Genomic DNA, 27718 nt, shown 5'->3' with positions numbered 1-27718 from the left:
AAGAGACAAAGACTGGACACAATACTTCAGGAGTGATCTCACCAAGGCCCAGTGTAATTGCAGAAAGACATCCCTGCTCCTGTACTCAAATCCCCTTGCTGTGAAGATGAACATACCATTTGCTTTCTTTGCTGCCTACTGTACATGCTTGCTTACTTACAGTGATTGGTGTACAATGAGACTCAGATTGCATCGCACATTCCTCTCTCTAAATCTGTTTTCCTGTTTGTGCTACCAAAGTGGGTCACTTTACACTTATCCACTTTATACTGCATCCATCAAGCATTTGCCCACATTAACAATAAGTAAGAAAAATTTTCCCTGACATCTAACCTCTTTTGATTGACCTAGGGTAGACACCTAGAGTAGACTTAAGGTAACCTTTCAAGGCTTATGAGTTGGCAGAGTTGTACACTACCACAGGCTTAAGCTTTAAGCGTCCAATGGCATTGGCACCCAGCAGCACAGTCATGCAATCCTTTACCACCTTAAAGCCTGGAGGGTCACAGAATGTGCTTCATGACAAATGCCACAAAATAATCACTTGATACCAGCATGGAGGCTCTTTCGGCGCAAACATTGTGCATATTCAGGGCAAAGCCCACAAAATGATCATGTGACACAGGCACGGAGACTCTTTCTGCGTTAAAATTGCACATGCTTAGAACAAAGCCTGTGAAGTGAACTTGTGATGTTGACACATACTCCTCTGCACACTGATGGAATTGCATTATAGCCAACACAAGTTTGCATTTTCAAAATAGCATTCCCCAATTCTCAATCGTGTTACAGCCAATTTGTGTTGTTGGAACATACCTTATAGCAGAACTGACTGTACCTTTGCTATCTCTTTTTTGAATCAAAGTTGCCACATTTGCGCACAGTGCCCCAAATATAATTTTAACAAAGGTTTGAACATCTGCATTCATTGTTATAGTATATAAAGCAAAATGTTGCTCTATATTTCCCAAATGGTAGAAACAGCTGAGAAAATCAGTACAAGTTTCCTAACTGATACTAAGTATTCAGGAAATCGCCTCATTCTAAAATGGTAATGTAGACAAGACATTACTTGCTTAACTGTGAAAAATGAAACAGTTTACACTTTAAGCTGCTTATGGTAAGAACTGATGATAATTTCATTGGATGATCTGATAATGCTGTATTGACATAAGTTCTTTCGATGCATTAAAACTCACTTGTTTATATACTATAACAATGAATGCAGATGTTCAAACCTTTGTTAAAATTATATTTGGGGCACTGTGCGCAAATGTGGCAACTTTGATTCAAATAAAAGAGATAGCAAAGGTACAGTCAGTTCTGCTATAAGGTATGTATCTGTAGATACAAACAGATATCAGTCTTGATGTGGGCTACAAGGAAGAGATCATATGCTTACAGTATTCATTGTTGTAGATTTTTATCAATCACAGTGTGACCTAGTTCTACTTGCAGTTATCCCAGAAGAGCAGGTTCATATATTTGACAGATATAACGTTTACACTTTACCAAAAGTAACCGTTGCAAACAGTTACACCTGTGTTCAATGGTCTGCTATGTTTTAAAATGTACAATACAGGCATATGGCAAAGGGCAATTGTATTTTCAGCCTTACATATTTAAATGAACATAAATAATTAAACCCCCGAATTACTAAGATGAATGGGTTCAATTTCAGGATCAGGGAATTCTGAGAGGAATAAAATTGATTCTGCTTTTCTAGACAAATTCCAGACTGTTAACAAGTTAATGCATAAAATTACTTTGTATTGGTATTGTAAAAGGACTAATTCCAATAGAAGCAAAGATGGCAGTGTGAGAAATATAAGGGCTCATAATCAGAAGTAATGGAGTTGGAACAACAAGTGAAGCCTCTCCTGCACATCTCTAACACTGGCTGGATAGGTAGAGCAATTCCACTGAGCTGTATAAGGAAGGAGAGGTGTTGGAGGAAGATGTTACATTTAACATTGTGGAAGACTGCAGATAGCCCCAGAGAGATGAAGAGGCTTGTTTACCATGGCCTTGCTCACATAGGATACTATTTGTGACTTAGAAAGGAGCAGTTTCATTGCTGTAGCAAGCACTGAATCCTGGTTTGAGGTGTATATAAGATAATAGTTCTGAAGGGGCTCATGTTTCGGTTACATATGCTCCACCTAGTCTATTGATGCTACATGAGTTTGTGGGTGGACCCAAGGAATTTTACTGTAACTTTTTTGGAGGGAGTAGATGTATCTGTGAAACTCCTTAAGGTCCTAACAGCTATACCTGACCAATGGTAGTTGTACTTATTACTATCAAGCAATAAACCTTCTTCATATCTAAGAATAGTGTCTCTTTCATTGGTCTGGAGAAATTTTACCCCCTCTCTCCCTATTTATTCCAGTTCCCTCTCCCCATCCCCCTCTCTGATGAGGGGTCTAGGCCCGAAACATCAGCTTTTGTGCTCCTGAGATGCTGCTTGGCCTGCTGTGTTCATCCAGCTTCACACTTTGTTATCTCTTTCATTGGTAGTGTATTTTCTGCTACCAATCACTAGATACTGTCGGCCCAAGACAAAACACAAAAGGGAAGATTAGTGACAGCAATTTATCTCAAACAACCCTACCCAGGACACACACATGTGGAGGTGACAAATAAGATACAATATCAGAAGTGATCATCTGGGAAAATACTAAATGGTTACATTGGTCTGGGTCTGATCTGCACAATGAGGAGGCAAATGTCAGAAGACTCAGAAGGAAAGAAAAAAGTTCATGTTGTTGCGATTTCTATTTTAAGTACATTACTGCCTTAAGAATTCAAGGATAGTTAGTCAGCATCTGAAATGAGATTACTGACTGCAGCAGCTTTAGAAGCAGTATAAAGCAAGCTCAGCACTGCAAATACAAAACTTCACTCAGAAGCTCATATGGTGTTGGGAAAAAGTGTGGACTAGGAAAACAAAATAGTCGCGGCTTAAAAGACTAGTAAAGAAACAGAGGAGCTGGTGGCATTGTGGGTACGTCGCTGGATTTAGTAATCCAGACTTTTGTGTTTGAAACTGACTATGGCTGATGGTGAAATTTCATTTCAATAACATCTGGAACAAGTCAAATGACAACGTAGCTACTTTTAATTTTAGAGACAGAGATTCTGTCGGGAGCAAGAGAATATTCCAGGGGGTAAATTTAGAAATCTTTAAGAGGACAAAAGAATAACTTTTTGAAAAATGGTGCCAAGATCAGAAAGTGAAGACAAGGGAGCATAAAATATCATTTCTCAAAATTAGCATCACTGTCATTAACATTATGAGGTACAGTTATGAGAAAAAGCGACAAGTCTAGAAACAAAATGTGGACTGAGTCTACAGAATTGGAAAAGACTCAGAATTTATTTTAGTTGAAAATGAGCAAATAGGAAGAAATCTAATGAAAGAATCCAGCAGGAGTAGAGAAGTCAAAAAAGCTAAATAATTTAAAACAACTAGAACTCCATGATTAAGCCTCACTATCATCAAGAAGATTTATAAGAGTATATTCAACACTCTTTATTAAAGCATGATTGCCTTTGTGTTTTCTACCATGAGAGGCAGTAAAACATTCATTTTACCCAGAAAGCAATGGAAAACCTCGATCTTGGCTGCAGATGGCAGGAAAACCTGAGAAGAAATGAACAGCCATTGCTTAGTTCATTTATAAAAGCTTGGAAAAATTTGGAAAAAGTGGGAAAACCCAGTAAGAAGTATAAAGACACATTATTAGTAAGAAATAGATTACAGTAATCTTGAAGGCAGTGAATTATTATAGATAATCAGTAATAAAATGGCAAAAAGTAAAATTTCAGTTGAATAAAATCTGGAGCTGAAATTTGTCAAATGGTGACAATATAACCCTGTTTAACTGTCATTAAAAAAAAATCTGGTTCACAGATGTCTTTACGGGAAGGACAACTCAATAGGAAATCTGCCTACCTTGTCTGAGAGATGTGACCCTACAGCAAATGTGATTCTTAAATAGTTGTCAGGGCTGTTTCATAGGACATTTAGTTCGATGGAATGGGCAACAGCAAAACCAACACTCCATGTTAGAATTTCTAAAAAATGCTACTACATTGTTATGTAGGGTCCAGCAAATTTTACGGTAACAGTTAGTGCAACATTTAATGAAGCAAGATTACAAACTTTAAAACAACAGATTACAAACAGCAGCTATAGTGAGACAGCGCTGATGTTGTCAAACAGTAAGGCCTCACAGACATAAACAATGTCCTGTGCAACAAAAGAATGTGATTTCTGTATCTTTCATAGACTGTGTAAAAGCAGAACATATTTCTAGAGCAAAAATAAGTCAAAGGTGTATTCATGAAAAGATATCAATCTTTTAGACCACTTTTAATAGCTATATTTAGACATTCTTAGGGGAGATTGATCCAAGTGATCTAAATTTCAAAGAATTTTGTTATGTCAGTGGGCATCCTATTAATTTCAAGCTTGACACAGGAGATCCTGGCACTATCTTTTCACATCAAATTGCTTTGTTAAAGGAAGAGAAGTTGCAGCCTACAGATATGAGGCTGCGTGAGGTAGGAGGAATGTTTTCCAACATTAAAAGGATGTCGCAGATTACTGTTGAGGAACATTTCAGTCACTACACGGAGTCTGGAGAGAATAAACTGGATTATCCAACATATTTTGGAATCCTTGAAAGGCATTAGTCCACAGATACAAGTGATCACAGGCACATTATAGGATAAATATCAAACGTATTGTTACTGGTTATCACTCACATACTTACATATAATAACCTTTCATCCTGTGTTTGTTACCACTTATTTACCACTATCAACTAAGATATTGTGGTTTCCATTAAATTACATTCAACCAGTAAATCATGTCAGTAGTTATTAGTGTTCATTTCTATTTTTCAGTAGACTCTATCTTAACATATTTCGTCTCCCAATAAGCCTGTTAGCAGAGTCTACTAACTGGGCTTCAAGCCACAATACTCTATCTTCTCCTTTCGAATGATTAGCTGGTGAACAACGTGTGCATAGTGCATTCCTCGGCCCGCCAATGCAGTACTATATAGCTAGATGATAATTCCAAACTGTGGTTGTGCTAATGATCATGCTACTACATCATCCCTGAGCTGGCAAGCTATACATCTTTCTGATGTGACTTCACTTTCAAATGTCCATTCTTTATACTTGTTACAGATTCAGCCATTGTTACAGCTTTCTACTGTTTCCTTGGATTATACATGAGGCTTGTCAGGTATGGCATTACCAAGTTATCAACTACCAAATCCTAGCAGATAATCCCATCCATGGGTGAATTTACATGCTGAGACCAAAATTCCAGATATCCTCCCATGAAGCGATTGTATCCACTTGGTCTAATTTTTCATTTATGTTCTTGTTCTTCTTTTGCAAGTATAATGAACCTCTGAGCTTTCTTCAGTTCCCACCATTTTGCAGTAAAGTGCTCAGGTAGAGGGAGAAATTCAATAGTAACCATCCCAGCACACACAAATAAAGCTGCATGCGAACACTATTTAAAAGGGCACCAACACACTGCAGCAACATGGAACTACGCCAAGAGGAGGAGGAATACCTCTTCCAACTGTTCAAAGATAATGAATATCCAAAGAACTGGGTCTGGAGATGCCTACAGGGACAGCATTGGAAAGATTCCACATGCCCTGACACACTCATCACACCATCCTACATTAGGAACACGTCAGAACTTACCACAAGACTTCTACGACTGCTGGGAATCAGTGTGGCACACAAACCCACATCAACATTATGACAAGTCCTTACCCAAACTAAAGACCCACTCCCCCCCATGGACAGGACCAATGTCATCTACAAGATCCCCTGCAGAGACTGCAAGAAACACAACATCGGACAAACAGGAAGCAAACTAACAACAAGAGTACATGAACACCAATTGGCTACAAAAAGACACGACCAATACTCACTCATCTCAATCCACATGGACAAGGAGAACCACCAATTTGACTGGGACAACACCGAGATTCTGGGGCAGGCTAGACAGAGACAAGCACAAGAATTCCTGGAAGTATGGCACTCCACGAAGCATGCTATTAATCAACACATTGAGCTCGACCCCATATACATTCCACTATGGAGGAAACCCATAAATGAGGCAGTCCATTGCAATGGACACCAGAGTTTAAAACCAAGTGGGAAAACACACTGATGCTTCATCAGAGGCTGCTCTGAGGATGTTACCAAACATGGTAATGAAATGTCTGCAGAATAACAAACCAGCTCGGTGAGCCAACCAACCTCAGCACAGAACTCAAGCCACTGATCTACTCCAAAGCCTTAAAGAGGGAGAAATTGGTCAGAGAACTGGTTATTGTATTACATAAGTTTTTTTTTGCATGTAAACCTACATGCAAGCCATTTCCCACTTGTTGATGTCCATTAGTTCCACCTATTCCACTTACAATGGCAGTGTGGGTGCAAACATAGCATGTGGCTGGTCATTGGGCATGGGTATTGTCCATGGGGACATGGCCTCTATGTGTTAAAGTCATGCTTTACCACTGTAATAGAAGGAAAATAAGGAAATATACTACTGCACAAGTCTCTAAACTACACCCATCTAGGGTTATTCCCATAATGTTCCTCTCTATTTCTATTCTGTAATATGGCACATCATGATGACTCATGCAGTAATTTCCTCCAATTATACCTATCTTTTCTACTCTATATAATTCTGTTCCTGGTCAAAGTTCTATTAAGTCATGGATTGTTAAGACCAAACCCAGCAACACAACCATTCTCACAATACATTCTACAATAGTTGATTATATATCTTTCAAATCTCAGAGCTGGTAACTAGTTAGGTTTGATCTGCGTTCTCCAGACATGTTGGTCACAGCCTGTTTGTGATCCACAGGGGTAATTTCCTCTCATATATTTGCCGCAGGTTGTCTGTGTTTATTTAAGTACCAATGATCCATAGAAATATCATCCTAGGTTACTTGCCAGGAGGCATTATAGGCCTCCCTAATTTATTAATTGCCCGTGTGTGACTTGGCAATACTCCTGCCAACTCTCGACTTCCTCAGTGATCTCCAGGTTCTACATATTTCTATCACCCCAGATAAATCATGCACTTGTCTTTGTTGACATTAAATATTTGAAACTGATCCAACATTAAGTATTATCTCTCTAACAAGCACAGGCACAAATCATTAAATCAATCATCAATGTTCAATTGTCTTAGGTGAGAAGTTATCCTTGCTGCAAATCAGTACTGTTCTCAAGAGTCACAATATTCTTGTTGTAATGCAGCACCAAAGTATATGCAGCACCTCAAACAAACTTATATAAAAACTCCATGTAACTCTATTTGTGGTCATACTTTTGTAATGAATAGTCAAGAAACACAGCAAATTATTAGCCCTTGACTAAAACTTCCGGGCATTGCATTGACATACTAATTGAAACTGCAATGAAAGATCATTTGCAAATATTTCTCTTACTATATTGACGTCAGGAATTATTCCATGAAGTTATTAACTGCATAAGTGCACATTTGTCTGATTATTTGTCAATCTTTGGCCCATTTCCTAAACCTATCCCAATACATTTTCAATGTGTTCCTTATTGTAAGTTGTATAACTGGTGTCCTGCCAAAGTCCACCGCCAGATCATTCATTTCTGGAGTGCCCCACTCATGATCGAGCTCCATCAAGCAATTAATTCTCAATGTTATTATTCACAGAGTCATAGTGAATTTATTTTTGTCTTCGCATTTAACCGTTCTTCCCAACCTTCACACAAACCATTAAATTTCAGGCATGCAAACCATCATAGAAATATAGAAAATGTTTCATGCTGCAGTTTATTAAAACCTTTCTTGCAAACAAAATTGATGATATCTGTCAGGTATCCCTTACCGCTGTTGGAATCATCTTTATAAAAATGCATATCAGGCTTGTCAAATATCATCTTTCTGAAGCTATATTAGATATTCCTTTTATAATTTCCATATGTCCATTCATACATACCCATATGATATTATCCTTCCCATCTGAAGTTAACCACATTATTACAAAGATTAACTTTTGAACAATGGGACAATGCATTTTCCTCTGACAGGATTCTAGATTTCAAAGAGCTAATGAAGGTACCGTCAAGGTATCACATAGGTCTCAATAATCTAGAACAAATTACATTTCTACCTGCTGATCCTATCATCTTAAGCTCTATTAATTTAGCTATCTCATTTCCATTTGGAAACAATTAGATTTCTATCCTATCTGCCAGATGGATAGATGCAATAATTAGATCAACAAGCAAGATGGATTCTGACACTCTACGCAGTGGATAGGGGTACTGGGCCATGATCTTGGCCTGAGTATCCAGGTAGGTCCCAACTGTATCTTTTTGGTCTCATCAGGCATTCTTCTGCCAAATTATTTTCATTGCATATAATATTTATAGCCTCACAGCTATGTGTGAGATGGATGTCTCCTTGCTTTAGATGATACTGGATCACCCTTTCTAAACCTATTTATTGTTAAAACATTGCACACTTGGCGAAGTTATATTTTTCAAATTCAGTAAACATATATTCTGCAATTCCTCTGAAATTCAGACATTGTACAGAAATCAACGATACTGTTTAGAGCTGTGCCAGAATAATATGTTGAGCTTGTTTCCATCTACATGCTTATTTGTTAGATTCATTAACTATCCGACTAAATTTCCTAAGTGAGCAAATCAACAACAGTAATATTTATGAATCTAACAATCCAAATGTTCCCACTTTGCAACCCACAAACTGTGAATGGATAACATGCTTAGCTCAACACATAATAATATTATTTTTATTCCAAGGGTTGAAAGAGCAATTACAGTTTGAATTATTTGTTCCATTGCTGCTTTGAATGGGATTAAGAAGATAAATGCTTAAATTACTATAAAACCGCATAATTTTATTCATCCTTAACTCATATATAACAGTCTTGGAGGACACCGTTACTTGAAATTTGCAGAATGGGAACAGGCAAATTATGTGATATTGACAAACAGCTGAAATTTTGCTCTGTAACGTAATCCTCCCTTTGTGCAGAAGTACTCCAACTCCCATCAATTTAGTCTATGAGTAATGCACATCACAGTTTAGCTGCAACATACCTTAGAGAAATTCAAAATAATTGTTGAAATAGACTAGCAATGGATAGGAAAATGGTTTTGGGAACATTTGCTTGGAAAATATGGGAGGGTAATTGAATTTTTTTATTTCAAAAAAACAAGTTTAGGATGCTTGTAATCCAAGAAAATTACATCAAGAGCCTGGAACACTTGGATAATTAGAATATGCTGCCACCTAGTGATATCAATCGAATATCGGTATCTGCATCTCATTTGCAATTAAGACATTTTGAAACAAATGAATTTGGCTGAAGAACATTTTACCTGTAAATATTTCACATCATGTACAAATCCCAATTCTGTCATATAGATTCCCTTATAAAGTTAGAATGTTAAAACTGCTGACCATGCTTGAATTGCCATGGAACAAAAACTAAGTATCTTCATCTTTGAAAGGAAAGGGCCTGTGATCAGACTGGAGGCCTGAGATCAGACTGGTGGCCAGTGACCAGTGGTGTACCTCAAGGAATGATGCTGGGTCCGCTACTTTTTGTCATTTATATAAATAATTTGGATGTGAATATAGGAGGTATGTTTGCAGTTGACACCAAAATATGTGGTCTATTAGACAGTGAATAGTAAGATTATCTCAGAGTACAATGCAATCTTGATCAGATGGGTCAATGGGCTGAGGAGTGGCGGGTGGAGTTTAATTTAGATGAATGTGAGCTGTTGTATTTTGGTAGGGCAAATCAGGGCAGGACTAATTATTAATGGTAGGGCTCTGGGGAATTTTGTGGAACAAAGAGACAAAGGGGTGGAGATACATAGTTCCTTGCCAGTGGAGTCACAGGTAGACAGGGTGGTGAAGAAGACATTTGGCATGCTTGCCTTCGTTCGTCAGTGCATTGCGTATAGGATTTGGGATGTCACATTGCAGCTGTACAGGACATTGGTGAGACCACTTTAAGATTAGTGCATTCAGTTCTTGTCTCCCTGTTAGATGTCACCAGGATTGGAGAGTTTGAGCTATAGGGAGAAGCTGAATAGGCTGGGGCTATTTTCCATGGAGCATCAGAAGCTGAGAGATGACCTTATAAAAGTTTGTAAAGTCATGAGGGGCATAGATCGGATGAATAGTCAAGATCTTTTTCCCAGAGGAGGGGAGTCCAAAACTACATGGTTTGTTTAAGGTGAGAGGGAAGAGATTCAAAGGGGGTAACTTTTTCACACGGATTATGATGCATATATGGAACTAGTAGTCAGAGGGAGCGATGCAGGCTGGTACAATTACAACGTTTAAAAGGCTTCTGAATGGTTATACGAATAGGCAGAGTTTAGTGGGATATGGGTCAAATGCTGGCAAATGGGATTGGGTTAATTTAGTATAGCTGGTCGGCATGGACGAGGTGGACAGAAGGGTTCGTTTCCCTACTTTATAACTGTATGACAGTCTAAATCCTTTCTGACGTCTGTGAAATTAGTGATTACTTTCCAGTTTTTTTTGCATCAATGTATATTTGTAGTTATATGATACATAGTTCGGAAATTAAGGAGCTTTTTTTTGCAACCTGCCTTTCAACTTCAGTGTGAAAAGCAATGTCGCTTGTTGCTGCTGATGGGTCATTGTTGAGAAGCCAGCTCGCTGGTTTACCTTGGATACACCAGCCTGTGTTCAGGCTTATCTCTTTTTCGAAGGCTGAGGCTTTATTGCTTGCCCAGCTGGCGGGAATTCTCCCGCTTCTATAATTAGATCTCTAACAACTCCAACCGTGGGGATAGAACAAAAAAATATACCACTAGCAGCTCATAGATTTCACCAGTTGTGGCGTCCTGTCGGGGGTTTTAGGGGGTGGGGCGGTAGCGGGAGCTGGAGATGGTGTCGCTTGCAGACTGTACACCTGCTGCACGTTACAGCTTGGGAATCGCTGAATACCGTTATGGCAAAGTTTATTGTTCAGGACTTCAATTGATTTTAAGTAACAGTGCGAGCACCGAGATATGTCGAAGGAGGTGTCTGCCAACGGAATAGGAATTAGCATAAAAATAGACACCAAACTGCTACTATTTATTGGGACTTGTTCTACACGTCTTAATTATTATATAGGGCAAAACCACAGATTAGATCGGATGGGGGTTACGATTTATCAACAGTTAACTGAAGTTTATATAAGAGCATTCAATATTTGTAATCGATATTTAGATGTTCATCTTTACGTCCATCTAGTTTGCTGTTTAAAACACACTTTCTTCCAAGTATCGTTTTGACTAATTTATCCAGAATGCCAATTTTAATCCTCCCCAGTCTTACAAACTGGCTTCACACTGCTAAAATATAATCAAATTATGAGCAAATCGCTTCATGTCTTTAATTCTGTAATTTTTTTATACAAAAAAAGCAAAAAAAATTGAATGATGGTTCTCTTTATTTTCACTTTCATTCCAGAACGGTGCAGACGGAGATCACAACTGGATATTGGCTAGTTGAGTCAGTCAGGCTGGATGTAATTCCTTTATTTTAACTGTATACGCAAAGCCATGCAAATAATCCAATACAAATCAGGTCGCTACTGCACTTGTAAAGATTTACTTAAATGCGGATTCCGCATCGCGTGCGCCACAAATCGCGGACGTCTGCCAATTGATCGTTACGCGGAGGCAGGAAGCAGGATAATCACATGAAATAGCTTTAAAATAATACCCGAGAAAGTGCTATCAGGAGCTGTTATGCCAGCAGTGACTTGCCTGCAATGTGGTATCGGTTAGTCTGCCGCGCTGTTTGTGAGGTGTACCAGCCAGCTTTTTTAAAAAAAAATGCTTTCTTTACCCTGGGCTTTTGGGGTGGATCAAACACTGAAGGCAAGTCTTTGCCACAAACGCCTTATCTGTCAAATGTTCTAAGATCCCATCAGTAGTCCGGCTAATTGTGTGGAGTTTCGCGTTAAAACCTACCCTTTCGGTTATTGTTTGTAAGAGCAGTTTAGTAAACACTTTGGATAGATTTAAAGGGATGCAGAATGCTTGCTGTTAGGAGTATTGACACGGCTGTGCTCTGTAAAGTGGCGGATCTCTGTGATTGTGATCGGAGTTTCGCTCTTCTCTGGACTTTGTCACCAGGCGGCATCCGGCCGCACGGAGGGCGCGCTGGCTTCGTGTGTACAACCCACCGCCGGGAGTCACTCGGGCTTCCCCTGGGTCCTAATGATAAGTGGATTTGTACACTCAAGAGAGTTATCGAATCCAAATGTTGTACAGTTTCCGATCTCACTCCAGGAATTTATGGCAGCTCTTGCAGATTTATGTTTAATATTTAAAAAAAATCGCAATTGATGATTATAAGTAATGGTAATTTGTTAAGGAAACGAATTTGTCGCAAATCTAATATACATAGAGTTTAATAGCAGAGAGCTACTGCTGGAACTGTATAAAGTATTGATTGTGTGCAGCTCTGGAATGCACATTGTAGGAGGTTTGTGAATGCACTGGAGAGGGTGCAAAGGGGATTTACCAGGATGTTGCCTGGCCTAGAGAGTTTTAGTTATGAAGAAAGATTGGAAAGACTGGTAACAAAGTGTGGAGCTGGATGAACACAGCAGGCCAAGCAGCATCTCAGGAGCTTTTTGTGCTCCTGAGATGCTGCTTGGCCTGCTGTGTTCATCCAGCTCCACACTTCGTTATCTTGGATTCTCCATCATCTGCAGTTCCCATTATCTCTTGGAAAGACTGGTGTTGTTTTCCGTGGAGCAGAAGAACCTGGCAGACATAATTGACATGTATAACATTATGAGAGACATAGACAAGGTTTACAGGAAGAAGTGTTTCCTCTTGGCGGAGGGATCAATGAGTGTGGGGCATAGACTTAAAGTAAGGGGCAGGAGGTTTAGAGGAGATGTGAGGATATTTTCACCCAGAGTGTGATGGGAGTCTGGAATTCATTGCCCAAAATATTGGTAAAGGCAGAAATTCTCATAATGCTTAAGAAGTATTTAGATGTACACTTATGATGCCAAGGCTATGTGTCACGTGCTGGCGAATGGAATTAGAATAATTAGGTGGTCATTTTGACTGTGCATACTCAATAGGCTGAAGGGCCTGCTTGTGTGCTGTAGATTAGATCTCTATGACACTATCTCATGGTCTCAACAATGCAATGCCCTTTCCTTGTGCCAAGTACCCAATTTAATCCAAATGTATCCATTTTTCAAATAACTAGGATATTGCAGAAACTACTTGGGTATTGCAATAGATCGTACTGACCTAATTTATGATCCCTCAAATGACCTGAGGATCACACAATGATATAAGGAAAAGAGAAACCCCATTGATATAATTATAATTTTACAGCGACATCTTTTTCTTGCAACAATTCTAAATCTACAGTTATCAATCTCTGATTCAGGTCTGCAACTTGCAGACCAATGTTTTAATTCTGACTGCACATTAGAATGGGACAGCATAGTGACTCAGTAGTTAGCACTGTTGTCTCACAACATCAAGGACTTGGCTTGATTCCACCCTTGGATGACTGTCTGTGTGGAATTTGTACATTCTCCCGAGGTCTGCATGGGTTTCCTCCAGGGACTCCATGTTCCCTCCGCAGTCCAAGGATGTGCAGGTTAGGTGATTGGTCTTGCTAAATTGCCCATAATGTCCAGGGACATGTAGATTAGGTGGATTAGCCATGGGGAATGCAGGGTAATAGAGTCGGGTGTGGTTCTGGATGGGATGCCCTTCAGACAGTCAGTGTGGACTCGAATGGCCTGCTTACACACTGTAGGGATTCTATGATTCTACATTGATTCAGGTAACTGGCATCAATGGTAAAGGAGAATCTGGGAATTTGTAGCATGCACAATTCGACTCTTCAGCTAATTCACAAATAATGGTTTGAACATACAGGCTAGAATAGTCATCTCATCCTAAAGCTCAAAACTTTGAGTAACTAGATCACAATGTTCCAGGAATCTCCACAGTTCACCTGGACATATGCATTTCCATACTAGCATGAGTTTTGTTGTGATTAGTGTGTGCCTTAAATGGTCTGGATTACCTCTTTTTAAAGGACATAGTTTTTATGTATTCAAGGAAGAAATCAATCAGCTCAGGTATGATGAAGCCCTTATTTTTATAATGATGCCATCAATTCAATCATCAGAGCTGTAATTCAATGGCAAGTGCTGCACAGTGTTGAATTGGTGAGCTTATATTTATACATACATATGTAGATCTACTAATGAAAGCAGTGTTCCAGTCACTCCTGAAAATCATCAACGTTCAAGAACTTTCTTTTAGTCATTGGTGAGACGTGAGTATCACAGGTGATGCCAGCAGTTTTTACCATTCCTAGTTATGCTTGAGAGAATATGAGCTGAAACTCCACGTGTATCATGGTTACTCCAATTTCAGAGGAAAGTAAAGCATGTAATGTAGCATGTAAAGTGCACAGTACCATAAAATGCACAATGAAGCTTACTTATTTGTCCATGACTAAAATCTGTATACCAGCAGGCATCTGTCAAGATCAGGTGCAGGTTCAAACTTGTACAACAAATAAATTGACTAGTTTCTTTTTAATTCAACACTTACTGGTCTTTGGCTTTACCAGGACATCCAGCTGCAATTTTGGTTGCTTTTGCCAAATCTAAACAGTTCTGATTTACAATGATATTAATTAATCATAGATAAATCAAGTGTAAAATACAACATTTCAGAGATCAGATTTCAATTGCTTTGTGATGAGCTCTTCTATTGTTAGAACTCTTCAGATCTTCAAACTCTTCACATAATGTTAGTACCCTGTATAATCACTGGTCTGTTTTTTCATGCTATTCTCCTCATGTAATTCAGAATTATGTGTTGTTTTTTATTCTTTATTCTTTCAATGGATGTGGGCATCTCTGGTAAGGATACCTTTTGTTGTCCTAGAATCCCTAGAATTCCTAATCGAACTTGAATAGATTTGCTTGCTTTGTTATTTCAGAGGGCGCATAAAAGTCAATTACATTATTGTGGAACTGGAGTCACATATAAGCAAATCAGGTAAGGATGGTAACTTTTCTTCCCTAAAGGGCGTTATGAACTAAATGGGTTTTCGCAACAATCAGAGGAAGCTTCATTGCATATTACTGAGACTCACTTTATATTCCAGATTTATTAAATGAACTTATATTCCACCAACTGCTGTGACTGGAATTAAATTCATGTCACTAAAGCATTTATCTGGACTTCTGGATCACATGTTCAAGAACATTGCCATTACCACACCACCTTTTATGTGTTAAACTACCTAGTACTGTTGCATTAATGATTTTTATGTGCATTTATAAAGTAGGCCATGATTTATTTCTTCATCCTCCATTTTACTGTCTCTCTCAAAACATTTGATCATTCAATTCACATCCAAAATTCAACTCTTCAAAACATTCTCACAGATTCACGACCAATAATCTTAGTCTTAATCAAGTTACTTTGTCCCTCTGATGCCTACATGCTTACAGTTATCTATATCGTGCCCAGGATGTTATTGTTGAACACCCTGTATTTGTCACATGCAAACTACCTTCAGTGACATCATATGTAAGCACAGAATCATTCGTTCTAATTTGCTGCAACCAAAAACAACTCTGGGGCTGTTGCTTTCCAATTGCTGTTCAACAAGTATTGGATTAATTAGTTTTTAATTGGAATAAAATGCAGCTTCTGTTAGTCTAAGGCTTCAACTCGTATCAGTATTTATTGTCTTCAGCTCAGGCAGTACACAGTTTTGCACTGTCTTACCATTTAAGGCCCTCTTTTCAGATTTCTAATCCTGTGTACAGTCTATGACAAGATTATTTTCATTCGCGTTCAGGACCTTCCTTGCTTGTAGACTTATTTTTCCCATTGCTGTTAAACTCCCTAGTTCTAACTTATAACTTTGATAACTATGGATTTCTCAAATTTTCTCCTCAGTGAGATTCTCAAACTCACTTTTTGCAAACTCCACTTAACTGCCAACGAGACAATTGCTATCTATATTCATCACTTTCTAACTTTTATGTTCTTCTGGCCTTCTGAGACTTAGGGAATTAGGTTGGACTTTCTAATTTTTGGCTTGAAAGCCTTTCAAATTCTCATCATTTGAGAAAACTTCTTCCACTCTTTGTCACAGTCTATACCCTTGAATCTGTTGTTTTAGATTTGCTGCTTACTTTATGCACCTTTTACTCTGTTGTTAGTAATTAATTCTTCAGCCCATGCCACTAAAGTTCAGAGAAAGCACATTTCCTTGCAAACTCTTTTCTTGTTTTCAAAACTTTGATAAAGAACACTGTGTCCATGTCCAAATTTCTTAATTTCATATGTGGAAACCATAGAAATGTTCTGATGTTCACTTACAGGAACACTATCTAAATTTAAATTATTGTAGACAGTAACTTCTGAATGTAATCTGAATCTCTCCAAATGTAAAATGACAGGGGACATAGAATCCTAGAGTAATAGAATGACGCAGCATGGAAACAGACCTCCATTTCAGTCCAACCAGCCCATACCAAATATAATTCCAAACTCAGCCAGTCCCACCTGCCTGCTCCTGGGCCACATCCTTCCAAACCTTTCCTATTCATGTACTTATCTAAATGTCTGTTAAATGTTGTAGTTGTGCCCACATTCACCACTTCCCCAGGAAGTTCATTTCACACATGAACCACCTTCTGTGTAAAAAAAAGTCCCTCATGTCTTTTTAAAATCTCTCTCCTCTCACCTTAAAAATGTGCCCAATATAGATAAAACAACATCAAGTGATACATATTAGAGTTGTAAATGTTTTATTGCTTTGCTGTACATCACATACAGTGAAAATTTCCTCATTATATTCCATATTTCAGCAGAGATAAGAATGGAAACACCTTTAATGGCAAGATAAATAAATGCAAGTGCATATGACACATTGACGTAAAGATCTGCAGATTTCCAATTAAATCTCTGGCCTGTTTTGTATTAATTGGTCTTAGTCTAATTATTTAAATCGTCAGATTTAAATAATTGATTAATTTCTTGTTTCTGATCATTTTGCAAGGGACTTGCTGGGAAGTTCTCAGGTGTGGATGTCCAGTGAGAACAGGATTGGATTCAGTTCTAATGCAATAGTTAAGTATATTTGCAACTCATCTTATGTAGGCTCACAAAGAATAGTCACAAAGTGCCAGAGGGATGCTAATACTTCAGACCTTAACTCCAGTATGACAGATTTCCTTCAAATAAATAAGGTTAAAAATAAGATGGAAAAGTTACCTTAATAGTTAGGAAAGAGAGAGACATCCGTTATTAATTTTTAATACAAACCCATTTGTTCAGATAAACCACATAATTTAGATTAACATATTGATTGTTTTAAATTAATTTAAAAACACTAAATAGCATGACACTAACATTTTCATAAGTTATCTCTTAGATTGTTTACTTCATCTAGTAGAAATTGAACAATTTTGCATTATGAAATTTGTATTGAATGGTGTTATCTTCCACTGACAGAATGATTGTTTACACATTGTTAACAAAGTCTAAACAAAATGCAAATATCCTATAAAGGCACTTATATATGATGATATTGCAGATTGGTTTTGACGGTTCAGTAGCACATATGTGTCCGAAATGTATAAAAGTTCTCAAATTACCGTGGTATTTCCTTGTAACTACAGCAAACAGCAACAAAACAATCATGCAGTCTCGTTGAAATTTAATATACCCTTAAATGAAACGTTATTAAAATTTTAGTGAACTTGTGTTACTTTGCAGGGACTTGCATCCACACAGTAATCTTCCTTTGTCAAGATTAATTTTTGACTCCTGCATTTTTGGGCAGAATTATTTACCTGTTGACCATTAGCAAGTTTGTTTGGCAGTTTCACTGCACACGTTCACGACGCAGTAATTTCATTCCATCGATAGCATAAAAGCACCGAGGTTGTAACTGATACAATACACTCTCCTGTTTCACCTACTTCAGCCTTAAGATCTACTATTTTTCTTAATGGATTTATAAGCTGTACAGCATTGACTTGATCTTTTTCTAAAAAAAACATAGTTCCATGAAAAGACTCAGTAAGTATTTTGTCTAGCATGTAACAAAGTAACATCAATAATACGCCAGGTTAACTTTAGCAACCTATAAACTGAGCGGCCGACAGTGTGTGTGTGGGAGGGAAGTGGATTAATTCATGGAGTTCATAATACTTAAAAAAGAACATCGGCAAATGGTAAAATCTGCGGTTTTTTCCCAATTATTTACTTGATCGCCTTTAAATTTTAATATCTCAACATAAAAATACTTTCAAGATAGCTTTCATTCGTTAAAAATCTGTCAGCCAATATTTTGTAGTTTCTTCCAGATCATCGCAGTCTAGGCTGTGTCTTTCTATGCCTTATATAAATACAACTTGATATCTGAAATATTCCTCGTGGGATCCTGAGAGGCATTAGGACCAAGAAGCAATCTCTCCTTCGGGAGGACTAACTCGTGTGTCAGAAACGCGCTAGCCAACATTCTCCGAGTGACTGGCAACATGCCGACTGCAAAGGGTTCGCTTCTTTCTCACGACCTTTCAGGTTTCTGATGTCATCTGGGAGCTATTCATTTCCTGCCAGAAGCTTTGCCTGCAAACCACCTTGGCCGCAGTGAAGCCCAAGGCTTGGTACGAACTCAGCTAAATCATAAACTGCTGTCCGAATACAATAAACGCAGAAATAGATTGCACCATATGGTAGCACTTAGCGCCAAGAGAGAAGCAAGGCTACACTTCTCATGTGCGTGGAGTGTGGGAAAAGTTAATTGACATTAATGACAACCTTCAAACAACTTATGATGTCCAATTTAACCATATCCTTGCAGCATCGACCAAACTTTGAAAAAGTCAAAGGTAGTCAGACTTAATCAGCCGAAATATTTTGTGAGCTCGTGTCTTGTCAAGTGCATATGTTTTATCAACTTTAATTTTAAAAGTATTTTTGTCATTAGTAGTCTAAGATGCATTAGCAGATTCACTTTTTTTATTGTAATATTGTGAAGGTGTGCAGGCTGCTCGCTATTTCAGCTGTAAGGGATAGTTCAAATTACCGAAATTCTTCAGCAAAAGGAAGCATCACAGGCCACATGTGCATTTGTTCAAAGAGATATAAAGGCCACTCAAAAAGCTTTGGAATGAAAACGTTTTACTGCAGTCTGCATGCTCTGACAGCGCTATGTGTAGTGATGCCGCGAATTTCCTGACTTAAAACTAGTCCATGTGTAATCAGGTATTGTTTAACATAATACCCGTCAGTGTGAGAACTGCGCACTCCCTACGAGCTACAACACAATGGAATATATTTTATTTCGAGTGACTTCTTTCTTTGACCGACAAGTTTATAGTTCACCAGAAGGCGGCCCAGAATAGTTGTGCACCTTTACCATAATGATGAGATCAAGCCGTCGGGAATAACATGGTTAAGTATCGGGTTGATTAGCCCGGATACTTTATATTGTACTGTTGGCTAAACCATGTGAAAAGCACATTAAACACCTGGGGCTCTTAAAGAGATTAGCCTGTTTTTGTAACTTTCACACAAAACAAACTTTTTCCCTTCTGAGGAAAAAATCCTGAGCGTTTCAACCAACTGCGAACGCTAATATATCTCAGTCACATTTTTTCTGCCTTTGTCTTGTTTCTCCTTGTCCTCACCACCTGGGTTACGAAACAACCACCTGCGTTACCAGACAACATACAACAAGTTTTGTGGTAGGAACTCTACAAATTCCCTACAGAATCTGTGACTGTTTAAAACTGCCTTTGCTGGCCGATGCTTGTTAAGAGACGAAATCCGATACCAAGAAGAGATTTCTCGAAATGTGATCATGAGGAGTTTGTCCACAGACTTCGCAGAATTAAAAGCTTACTATCCCATTCTTCAGCAACAGGCCAGTCCAAGCCCCAAATTTAAACTCTGAAGTGGTGCCACGCACCAGGTAGGGGTGTAGGGGGCAAACGGGGTTCCCGAAATTGGACTTCTATTTTGCACACTTGCCCTGACTCACGTTATTGCTCTAAACAAATTCCAACCCAACCCCGTCTTTGTTTCTTTCCTTGTCATATTACCACTCTCTTTGGCCCTACATCACCAGGCCTTTTGTCATTCAACCTCCCTTTTCTTCCATCTCTATCAAAGAGTTTTCTGTTTGTTCTTTTTTCCCCACCCTCTCCCAGCACACTTACCTCAAACCTATCACATGCCTGTGTTTTGTCCAGTTCAGGTGAAAAAATTTTTCTCCCCTCCCCGCAGATGCTGCCTGGCCTTCTGAGCGTGTTCTACAATCTCTGCGTTCCGAGCATCCACAATGTTTTGCTTTGATTCTGATTTTACAAGACTATTCCTCATATACCACCCATCCCGTTATTAGAGCTAACTTGCGCTTCCACAGACCATCCCTTCAACCCTTCCTTCGGCGCTAGTGTTCTGGTCAGAGAAACGACAAACACTCAATAGGTATAAATGTTAGTTTTCTTTTTATTTCAAATATAAATCTTCCAAAAAAGGAAGGAACTTTTAAGAGCATTCAGTTTAATCTTTGGCATTTCAACACAGCATAGAAAAAATGACATCTTGAGAAGACAAATGCAATTCGATATGAGGATTAGAAGTTATGTACAAATATAGTGCACAATATGGTCATAGTTATACAATCCTATACATCAAATGGGTTTAAAAAAACGAAAGTCTTTTTGTTTTTGGACAGAAAGTTTCCAGTCACTTGTTTTTCGCGAGACGCCCCAGTTACCAAGGTCTCCAGACGGAATCTGAGGAATCTGTTGGTCCGCTCCCACTGACCGGACTGACTGCAGTGGTGGCAGCCGAGAGGGGAAGCGGGAAGCCGGCCACTGGGGTGATGGCGGACTGTTGGACTGGGGACCTGCTCGCTGGGGACACGGTGGACGGCAACGCGCTCACGTTGGCATTGGCGTACAAAGGGATGACCGGTCCCGCCGTTAGCTGTCCATTGGGTCCAAAAGCCGCGTTAGGAATGAGAAAGGCAAACTGGCCGTCTGATGCTGGCACAAGCTGGAAACCGCCATAGACCTTCGCCGCAGCGGGCATCGCCTCAGCAGCAGCCAGTTTGCAAGGCATGTTGACTCCGTTCAGCGGCATGCCACTGCCGGCTGATCCCGGCAGCTGGACGTGCAGGGGTTGTCCAAAAGCAGCGTGGGAGCTGCCGCTCACAGCTGGGCTGGGGGCTGGCTGACTGTAGTTCATGGCGTTGATCTGAGACATGCAGTTTGCCAAATGACTGAGTAGTCTGGTCCGGACTTCTGTGTTAACCCCTTCACAGGTAGACAAGAATCGGGTCACTTCGTTCATACACTCGCTGAAACCCGCTCGGTATTTGCCCAGAACTGTTGGGTCTGTGCTCAAAGCAGCTAAAACGTGAAGAAAAAGAGATAGATGAATCACCCAATTTGTTTGCCGGATCTATAAGCTTCAGTATTTGTTTGAAAAAGCCGCTTTCTATACGTATATTATGCACGGTATAGAATTACGACATTCCAAATACTGATTAATCATACAACTATTCAAAAGGATTAGGCGTGTTTGGCTTCAATCGTGAGTCACTCGAAACGAATTGATAAGTAAATGTTCTGAAAATGATTTCCAAGTATTTAACACAAGGCTATTTACATTTGTGGAGCGAGTGCAGAACCAGTCGCCAAGTTAGAATCTATAAATAACCCAGACCGTGGGAAGCCCTGACTTTCGCCAAGTCAGGGAAATGTTACCGAATACCAGCGAGACCACAGGCGGAAGTTAGCAAGACGGCAATAAATCGTGAATTAAACACTTACCAGTCATTTGGACACGCTGCAGATTTCGGAGATGTTTCACTGTCATTTCCAGGATGTCAGCTTTTTCTAACTTTGAATGTCTGGAACTCTGTAGATATATATGATATAAATGAGAGGAAATGATACGTACACTTTGCACGAATTCAGTGCCTCTTGTCAAGGCACATCCAGTTAAAACACATGATTCGATACTTACATCTTTCTTCAGCGCATCCAGGATCAGAGTTTTAAGTTGACTTAAGCTTTCATTGATTCTAGCCCGGCGCCGCTTCTCCATGATTGGTTTGGATGACTGGAAAATAAAAAGGGCATTTCATTAAGTAACAGAAATATAACTATGTCTTTGATGCTGCGCATAACTTCTCCCACCCGAAGAGTGGACAAAGTCTTTACCTTCCGATTTTCAGAAGCAGTTTTTGGCTTATCTGGCGTAGCGTTTATACTAGCTGGGGTAGCGGCCACGGGGGAAGAGGACGCTTTCTCCATGATATCTGCTGGCATTTTCTGAGACAAGATTCCAGCGGATTAAATGAAGCGATTCCTTGCGATCTGTAGCTTTCTTTAAAAATGCGTGTCTTCTTTCCACGTCTGGTAACCTGCGAGTTTATTTCCAAGGCGGGCAGTGCACTTTTGTATTATGAGGCTCCCTGTCTGTCTATTGCTTTGCTTGTGTTATTATCTGTGATGTGAATGCAGAGCCGCCGCTCTGGCCGCCTCTATTTATATCTGGCATTGCACGCGAACGGCTCGTGTGAAACTTCTCAAAGTTTCTTTCCCACACTAACTTGTGACCAATCAGAGCGCGGCACACACGAGCCCGTCCCGGGGGCGCGCCCCCACCGCTCGTGGTGGACGGCGCGCCGGGATTGGCTGCAGCACCGCGGGGCGAGTGGCCAATCGATGTGTGGCAGTCGCCCGGGCGGGCTGTCAATCAAAGGGCGAGCGTGGAGGGTGGGGCCACAGCCCGCTGGAGGCGGTCTGACGTCTGTCGGCATGCGAGCTCCATTATCAGGTGGGAGCACGTGCCGGGTCTTGGGGCGCGGGAGGGGACAGGAGGCTGCGGAAAAGCCTGGGAAAACCACGCCTTCTCCCCCCCTCCACGACTTCACGGCAGCAGACTCTCCCAATCCGCAGCTCCCAGGGACGCGATACTCGACCCTGCCGAACGATGGCCCCCCTGAGCCACGCGGTAGGGGAGGAGGATGCGGGCGGGAAGCTGGAGGGGGAAGGGAAGGCTTGCGTTTGTGCTGCCGAGAAACCCCTCGACGCGTGGCAAGCAACCAGCAGGGGCATGGTGCACCAGCGGCTGGAATCAGATACTGCAGCAGGCCAACAGGTTGCCCTGTACGTCCGTGCAAACACTCGGCGGAGAGATGCATCTGGTGAGCCTCAGACTTCATCACTGACCGCACACAGAAAAAAAACCTTGTTGCAATGGCTGGCCGGGTTCCGGGAGCTGGGGCAGCAGGGATGTGCAGTTAACACGCACAGCACGGACGTGTTCGTTGCGTCGATAGCCCGGGCTATGAAACGAATATTCACGAAAGACGCCGATTATCAGCGGTCACTGCATTTAGCTGTGGATTATGTACATGACCGCGCAGCTCTCCCGAAATGCAGTGATTACCAATCTGTGTGTGCAATTTCAGAGGCTATTTGTCGTAGTTTACGAGTTGCCGCGGGACCAACAGAATGTTGCCTTTTCCAGACAAATGTATTAAGGTTATGCAAATAAAAACAACTGGGCGTCAATATTATGATGTATTTCAGTTCTCTGAATATATTTATAACCCCATCCAACACACACGGGTAGCTAAACGAGGAAGAGAGTCGAGTCATGAAATGGCTGAGACAATGTCAAATAGTTTGTTAAAAAGCAGCCCGTGTGTGTCATTACGAGATAAAGAAACCAATGTTGCTCATTGAAACTGCAACACTTTTACAGTTGCCCCTGCCGCGTCATCAAATTTTGGATCAAGCTAAACTTAAAATCCGAATGAATTATGACTGAGAACACTTAAAACAATGTATTAGTAAAAATAATGTATCTGCACTCACGAGCCTTTTGTTTTCAGTTTTTTTACTGCAAATTCCCAGCACTTGTACTGTTTTATTTAAATATTTCCCTTAAATTGTGTGGTGCGCTGGCCTGATCATATTCAACATCTGGGGCGTGAACTTGCTTTGTGAAGGTTGTTGAAATGTGCGCATCTTTTAAGTAACCTACCATTAAGGCAACTAGTGTGACCTTCTAATTATTTAGGATACGGGAGTGGGACAGAACCGCCTTCGTCATTCTAGTTTAAAATCATTTCAGACGGAAATGCCAACAATGTGAATAAATTTTGATTTTGATTTGTGACGGCTTTTTAAAGCGCAAGTCTTTTCTTTTAATTGTTTTATTTGTAAATGGTGTTCAACAATAAAGTTAAATCAGGACGTTACTCATTTTGTGACATTACATGAGAAAAAATAAGTTTTTTTCTAATAAATCCTTCATACACAAGATCAAAAACAGCAATCGTGGTCTCTGAGCATGCCATTTTGTACCAAACCTGAGTCATTAAACAGAGTCATTTATACTTATCACGTTGTATACTTTTAAGCGAAGCGTGTATTTTGAATAAGTAGAGGTTCTATACATTTCTTAAAGCCGCATATCTCCTGATCGGTAATTAATTAATGTCCAATACTTTTCCAGTATATTGATTTGCAATACTGAGAACCATTGCCTCAAATCATCGAAAAGCTGAGATGATAGTGCCATCCAATGATCCAATTTTGAGCATATATTTACAAACCAACAAATGGTCTGCCAGTACAATAGCGGGACTAGGGAAATACTATTTACCTTTTGAATATTTTGGGAGTTACTTGTGTCTTACCGTCTCGAGCAATAACACTCTGACAAAATAAACTTCTTGATGACTCATGAATTTGTCAGCATTTCCTCAAACTTCCTATATGCATTAAAACACAAATATACCGTGCGTCACCGGTTACTTTCGGCCGTGCCATGCCAAATGTAATGCTGTGCTACTATAACGTATTCGCTACTCATAGCCTTCCTTTTGGCGGTGGGGGTGTTGTTCCCATTGAAAAATGGGAATCCAAAAATGAATGCCGGATTGTCGCTGTGTGCAGTAATCACGTGGCAGTGGAAAGCTCATTCAGTTTCGGGAAGCCTTTATAAATGTGTTCACATTTACAATGGTTACAGGTGGAATGATGTGTGGGGTTGGGACGGTGCCATTCAACCTGTTGTCGTTTGCGCAGGATTTATGTTTACTTTTGCAACAACAAAAGAGAGGGCGCACTCTGGGAGGTGTCCGTTGGATGGTCCAGCCTCGATTGTTTTGCTGTGTGCAGGGAGACAGTTCAGGCTTGGACTGCGTGGGCTGGTAAATTGTTTTGCCTCAGGTTCTGAAAGCTGTTTTGCAAACGCCTCACTGATTTTCTCACACTCAAAGCCCCATACAACGCCAGCAAAGCGAGTCCCTCCCTGCCAACGAGCCCTGCAGCTCTTTTGAAATCCAGAATACACAGTTTTTCTGTACCTGACTTGCACCTGGTCAGGGCTAATCTCATACATCACGTCACTGCTCCCTTCAAGAACCGTGAGAAAAGTAAAGTTAGAATGAAAAGGTACACCAAGATGTTTGCATTTCGCCTGCGCAAACCAATTGATAAACACATGCATACTCATATCACGCGCCACCAAAGCTTGGTGATAAAGAACTTCGGGATATACGGGATTGCAAAATAGATAGAAATGACAATTTAATCAAAATGTCAAATATAAACCCCGAACAGCGCCAAAATATTAGTATAGGGTGTCAGTTGATCGTTGCAAATCGTCAGAATGACCATAAGATAAACCCTTGAGGCCAGTCGAAGTAATTGTAATTTTGTAGCGAGGTAGGGTTAGTCATACAGAAAGTTTTCAAACAACTGAAATGTTTCCCCCCCCCACCCACTGCCATTTAATATTTCTGTCCGTTTGCGTTTCAACCTAATGGCGCCATTCTCCAAATGCGAAAATGTAGTAATGTTAGCCATTCCAGGCACACTTTTGGTGACAATTGTCCGATCATTCAACTGTTTCTTTTTCTGAAGCTTGTAGGAAATGAGGGAAGAGCGCGGATCGTGGTGAAAGTGCTGTCACACGACTGACACACGACATTCGGCGTCTCTCCTCGTCAGCTGCCGGCGCCAACGCATATGGACACGGACATTCAAAACGTTTCAGTTAATTTAGTTTCCCAGACGAAAGAAGTGAGTTTTTTTTTGAAATTAACATCAACCAGCCCACGATCGCACAATAAATGATAATTGAAGTTCCGAGTTTTGTTCAATGCACAGGCAAACCTTGAATGATATGAAATGACCAAGAACATCATTTGAAATGCAAACTGAAAGGACATTCAGAAAGTAGGGACTCTCATGGTTTGCACACTGCGGTTTCACAAAAGTTTGAAGAAAATTTATGCATTTCTCCAGTGCATTTGCCCGTAACCATTTCGACTGCTTTGAAGGTTTCATAGAATGTAACTTGTTGGAAGTTTACAATATATGGTATAATCAGTTTCTATGGGTGTATAATTGACCAATCTATGAGGTTTACTGTTTTCAGATACAGGAGAGACATCTAAAATAGTAATTATGTCTGATGTTGTGAAATCCGTCGCAAAGTTGTTGTTTTAGATCAGAACCACTGAACTGCAATGTTGAATTCAAGTCAATATTTGAACCAAACTGTGATACCGTTTTAGTGTGTTCTATGGTTATCTGACAGCAAATGGCAAACGGAGGGTCATCGATTTTTATTACATTCCCATTCCATCGGTTAATAACTTAACTATTAACACATTTTACAACAGTGTTTGATTCGGTCACGTTTTAAACATTGACGCTCCTTTCGAGACCCAGGATACATTCTAAATTAATGTGTTATGGCCTCTATCGCATTCGAACAACCGACGATGTAAATTGCTTGTGATGTGAGCTGATTGACCTCAGCGCTAAATTTGAGGTTATGAAGAACTTTTTAATGAGTAAAAAAGTAGAGACGACTTCAACTGATCTAATTTTCAGAATGCGCTGTTGCCACGTGTCTATTTGAGAACCGCCGATATTACCTCGGTGGTCTCTTCACATCATGTTGTAATTACAGCCAGTGGTGTATGAATCATCATTGTCACTTTCCAGTCTCACCACTACCGTCTAGGACAAGGGCAGCGGGAGCGTGTCATCATCACCAACTCAAGGATCTGCTCCAAGTTACACACCATCCTGTCTTGGAAACATATAGCCGCTGTTCATCCTGGCGGCTTTCGTAATCCTGGAATTCCGTATCTATAACGCATGCACCACATAGATCGCAAGGATTCAGGAAGGTGGCTCTCCAGCACTTTTTCGTGGGCAACTAGGGACGGCCAGTAGACGCTCGTCTTGCAACTGACGCCCAAATGCCATGAATTAGTAAAGATGGAGCAGGTACTTCCAATGTGACCGTGATACAGCCGAAAGTCAAGGCAACAATTGTTAATACCAAGCTGATATACTCATTGCTGTTTAATTATGTTCCTTTCTCATGTTGGTATCTTTATTGTCGTTTATGAGGTTGCTCTGATTTCTGTCAGAACGCAATGATAAGCAATCGCAAGTGCTAAAGTACGTGAGAATCCTGAAGATAACAGCTTGTGGGACCAGGTCTCAGTCAATGATTGGTCTGTTAG

At 40.1% G+C, this 27718-nt stretch overlaps 1 protein-coding gene across 1 annotated transcript; it reads right to left on the bottom strand.

Moving 5' to 3' along the window:
• Positions 1 to 20631: 20631 nt before the first annotated feature.
• Positions 20632 to 22756, bottom strand: her6 (hairy-related 6). The gene is made up of 4 exons (XM_048542223.2): positions 22374 to 22756; positions 22177 to 22272; positions 21981 to 22068; positions 20632 to 21557 (listed from the first exon to the last, which is right to left on the bottom strand). The coding sequence occupies exons 1-4, from the start codon at positions 22479 to 22481 to the stop codon at positions 20917 to 20919; spliced, it is 933 nt and encodes a 310-aa protein (XP_048398180.1). The 5' UTR covers positions 22482 to 22756; the 3' UTR covers positions 20632 to 20916.
• Between the last annotated feature and the right edge of the window lie 4962 nt (positions 22757 to 27718).

The sequence above is a fragment of the Stegostoma tigrinum genome, chromosome 14 (genome assembly GCF_030684315.1).
Source record: "Stegostoma tigrinum isolate sSteTig4 chromosome 14, sSteTig4.hap1, whole genome shotgun sequence".
Classification (NCBI taxonomy): Eukaryota; Metazoa; Chordata; class Chondrichthyes; order Orectolobiformes; family Stegostomatidae; genus Stegostoma; species Stegostoma tigrinum.
Note: the sequence above shows the minus strand (reverse complement) of the source record. Positions and strands in the feature narration are given on the sequence as shown.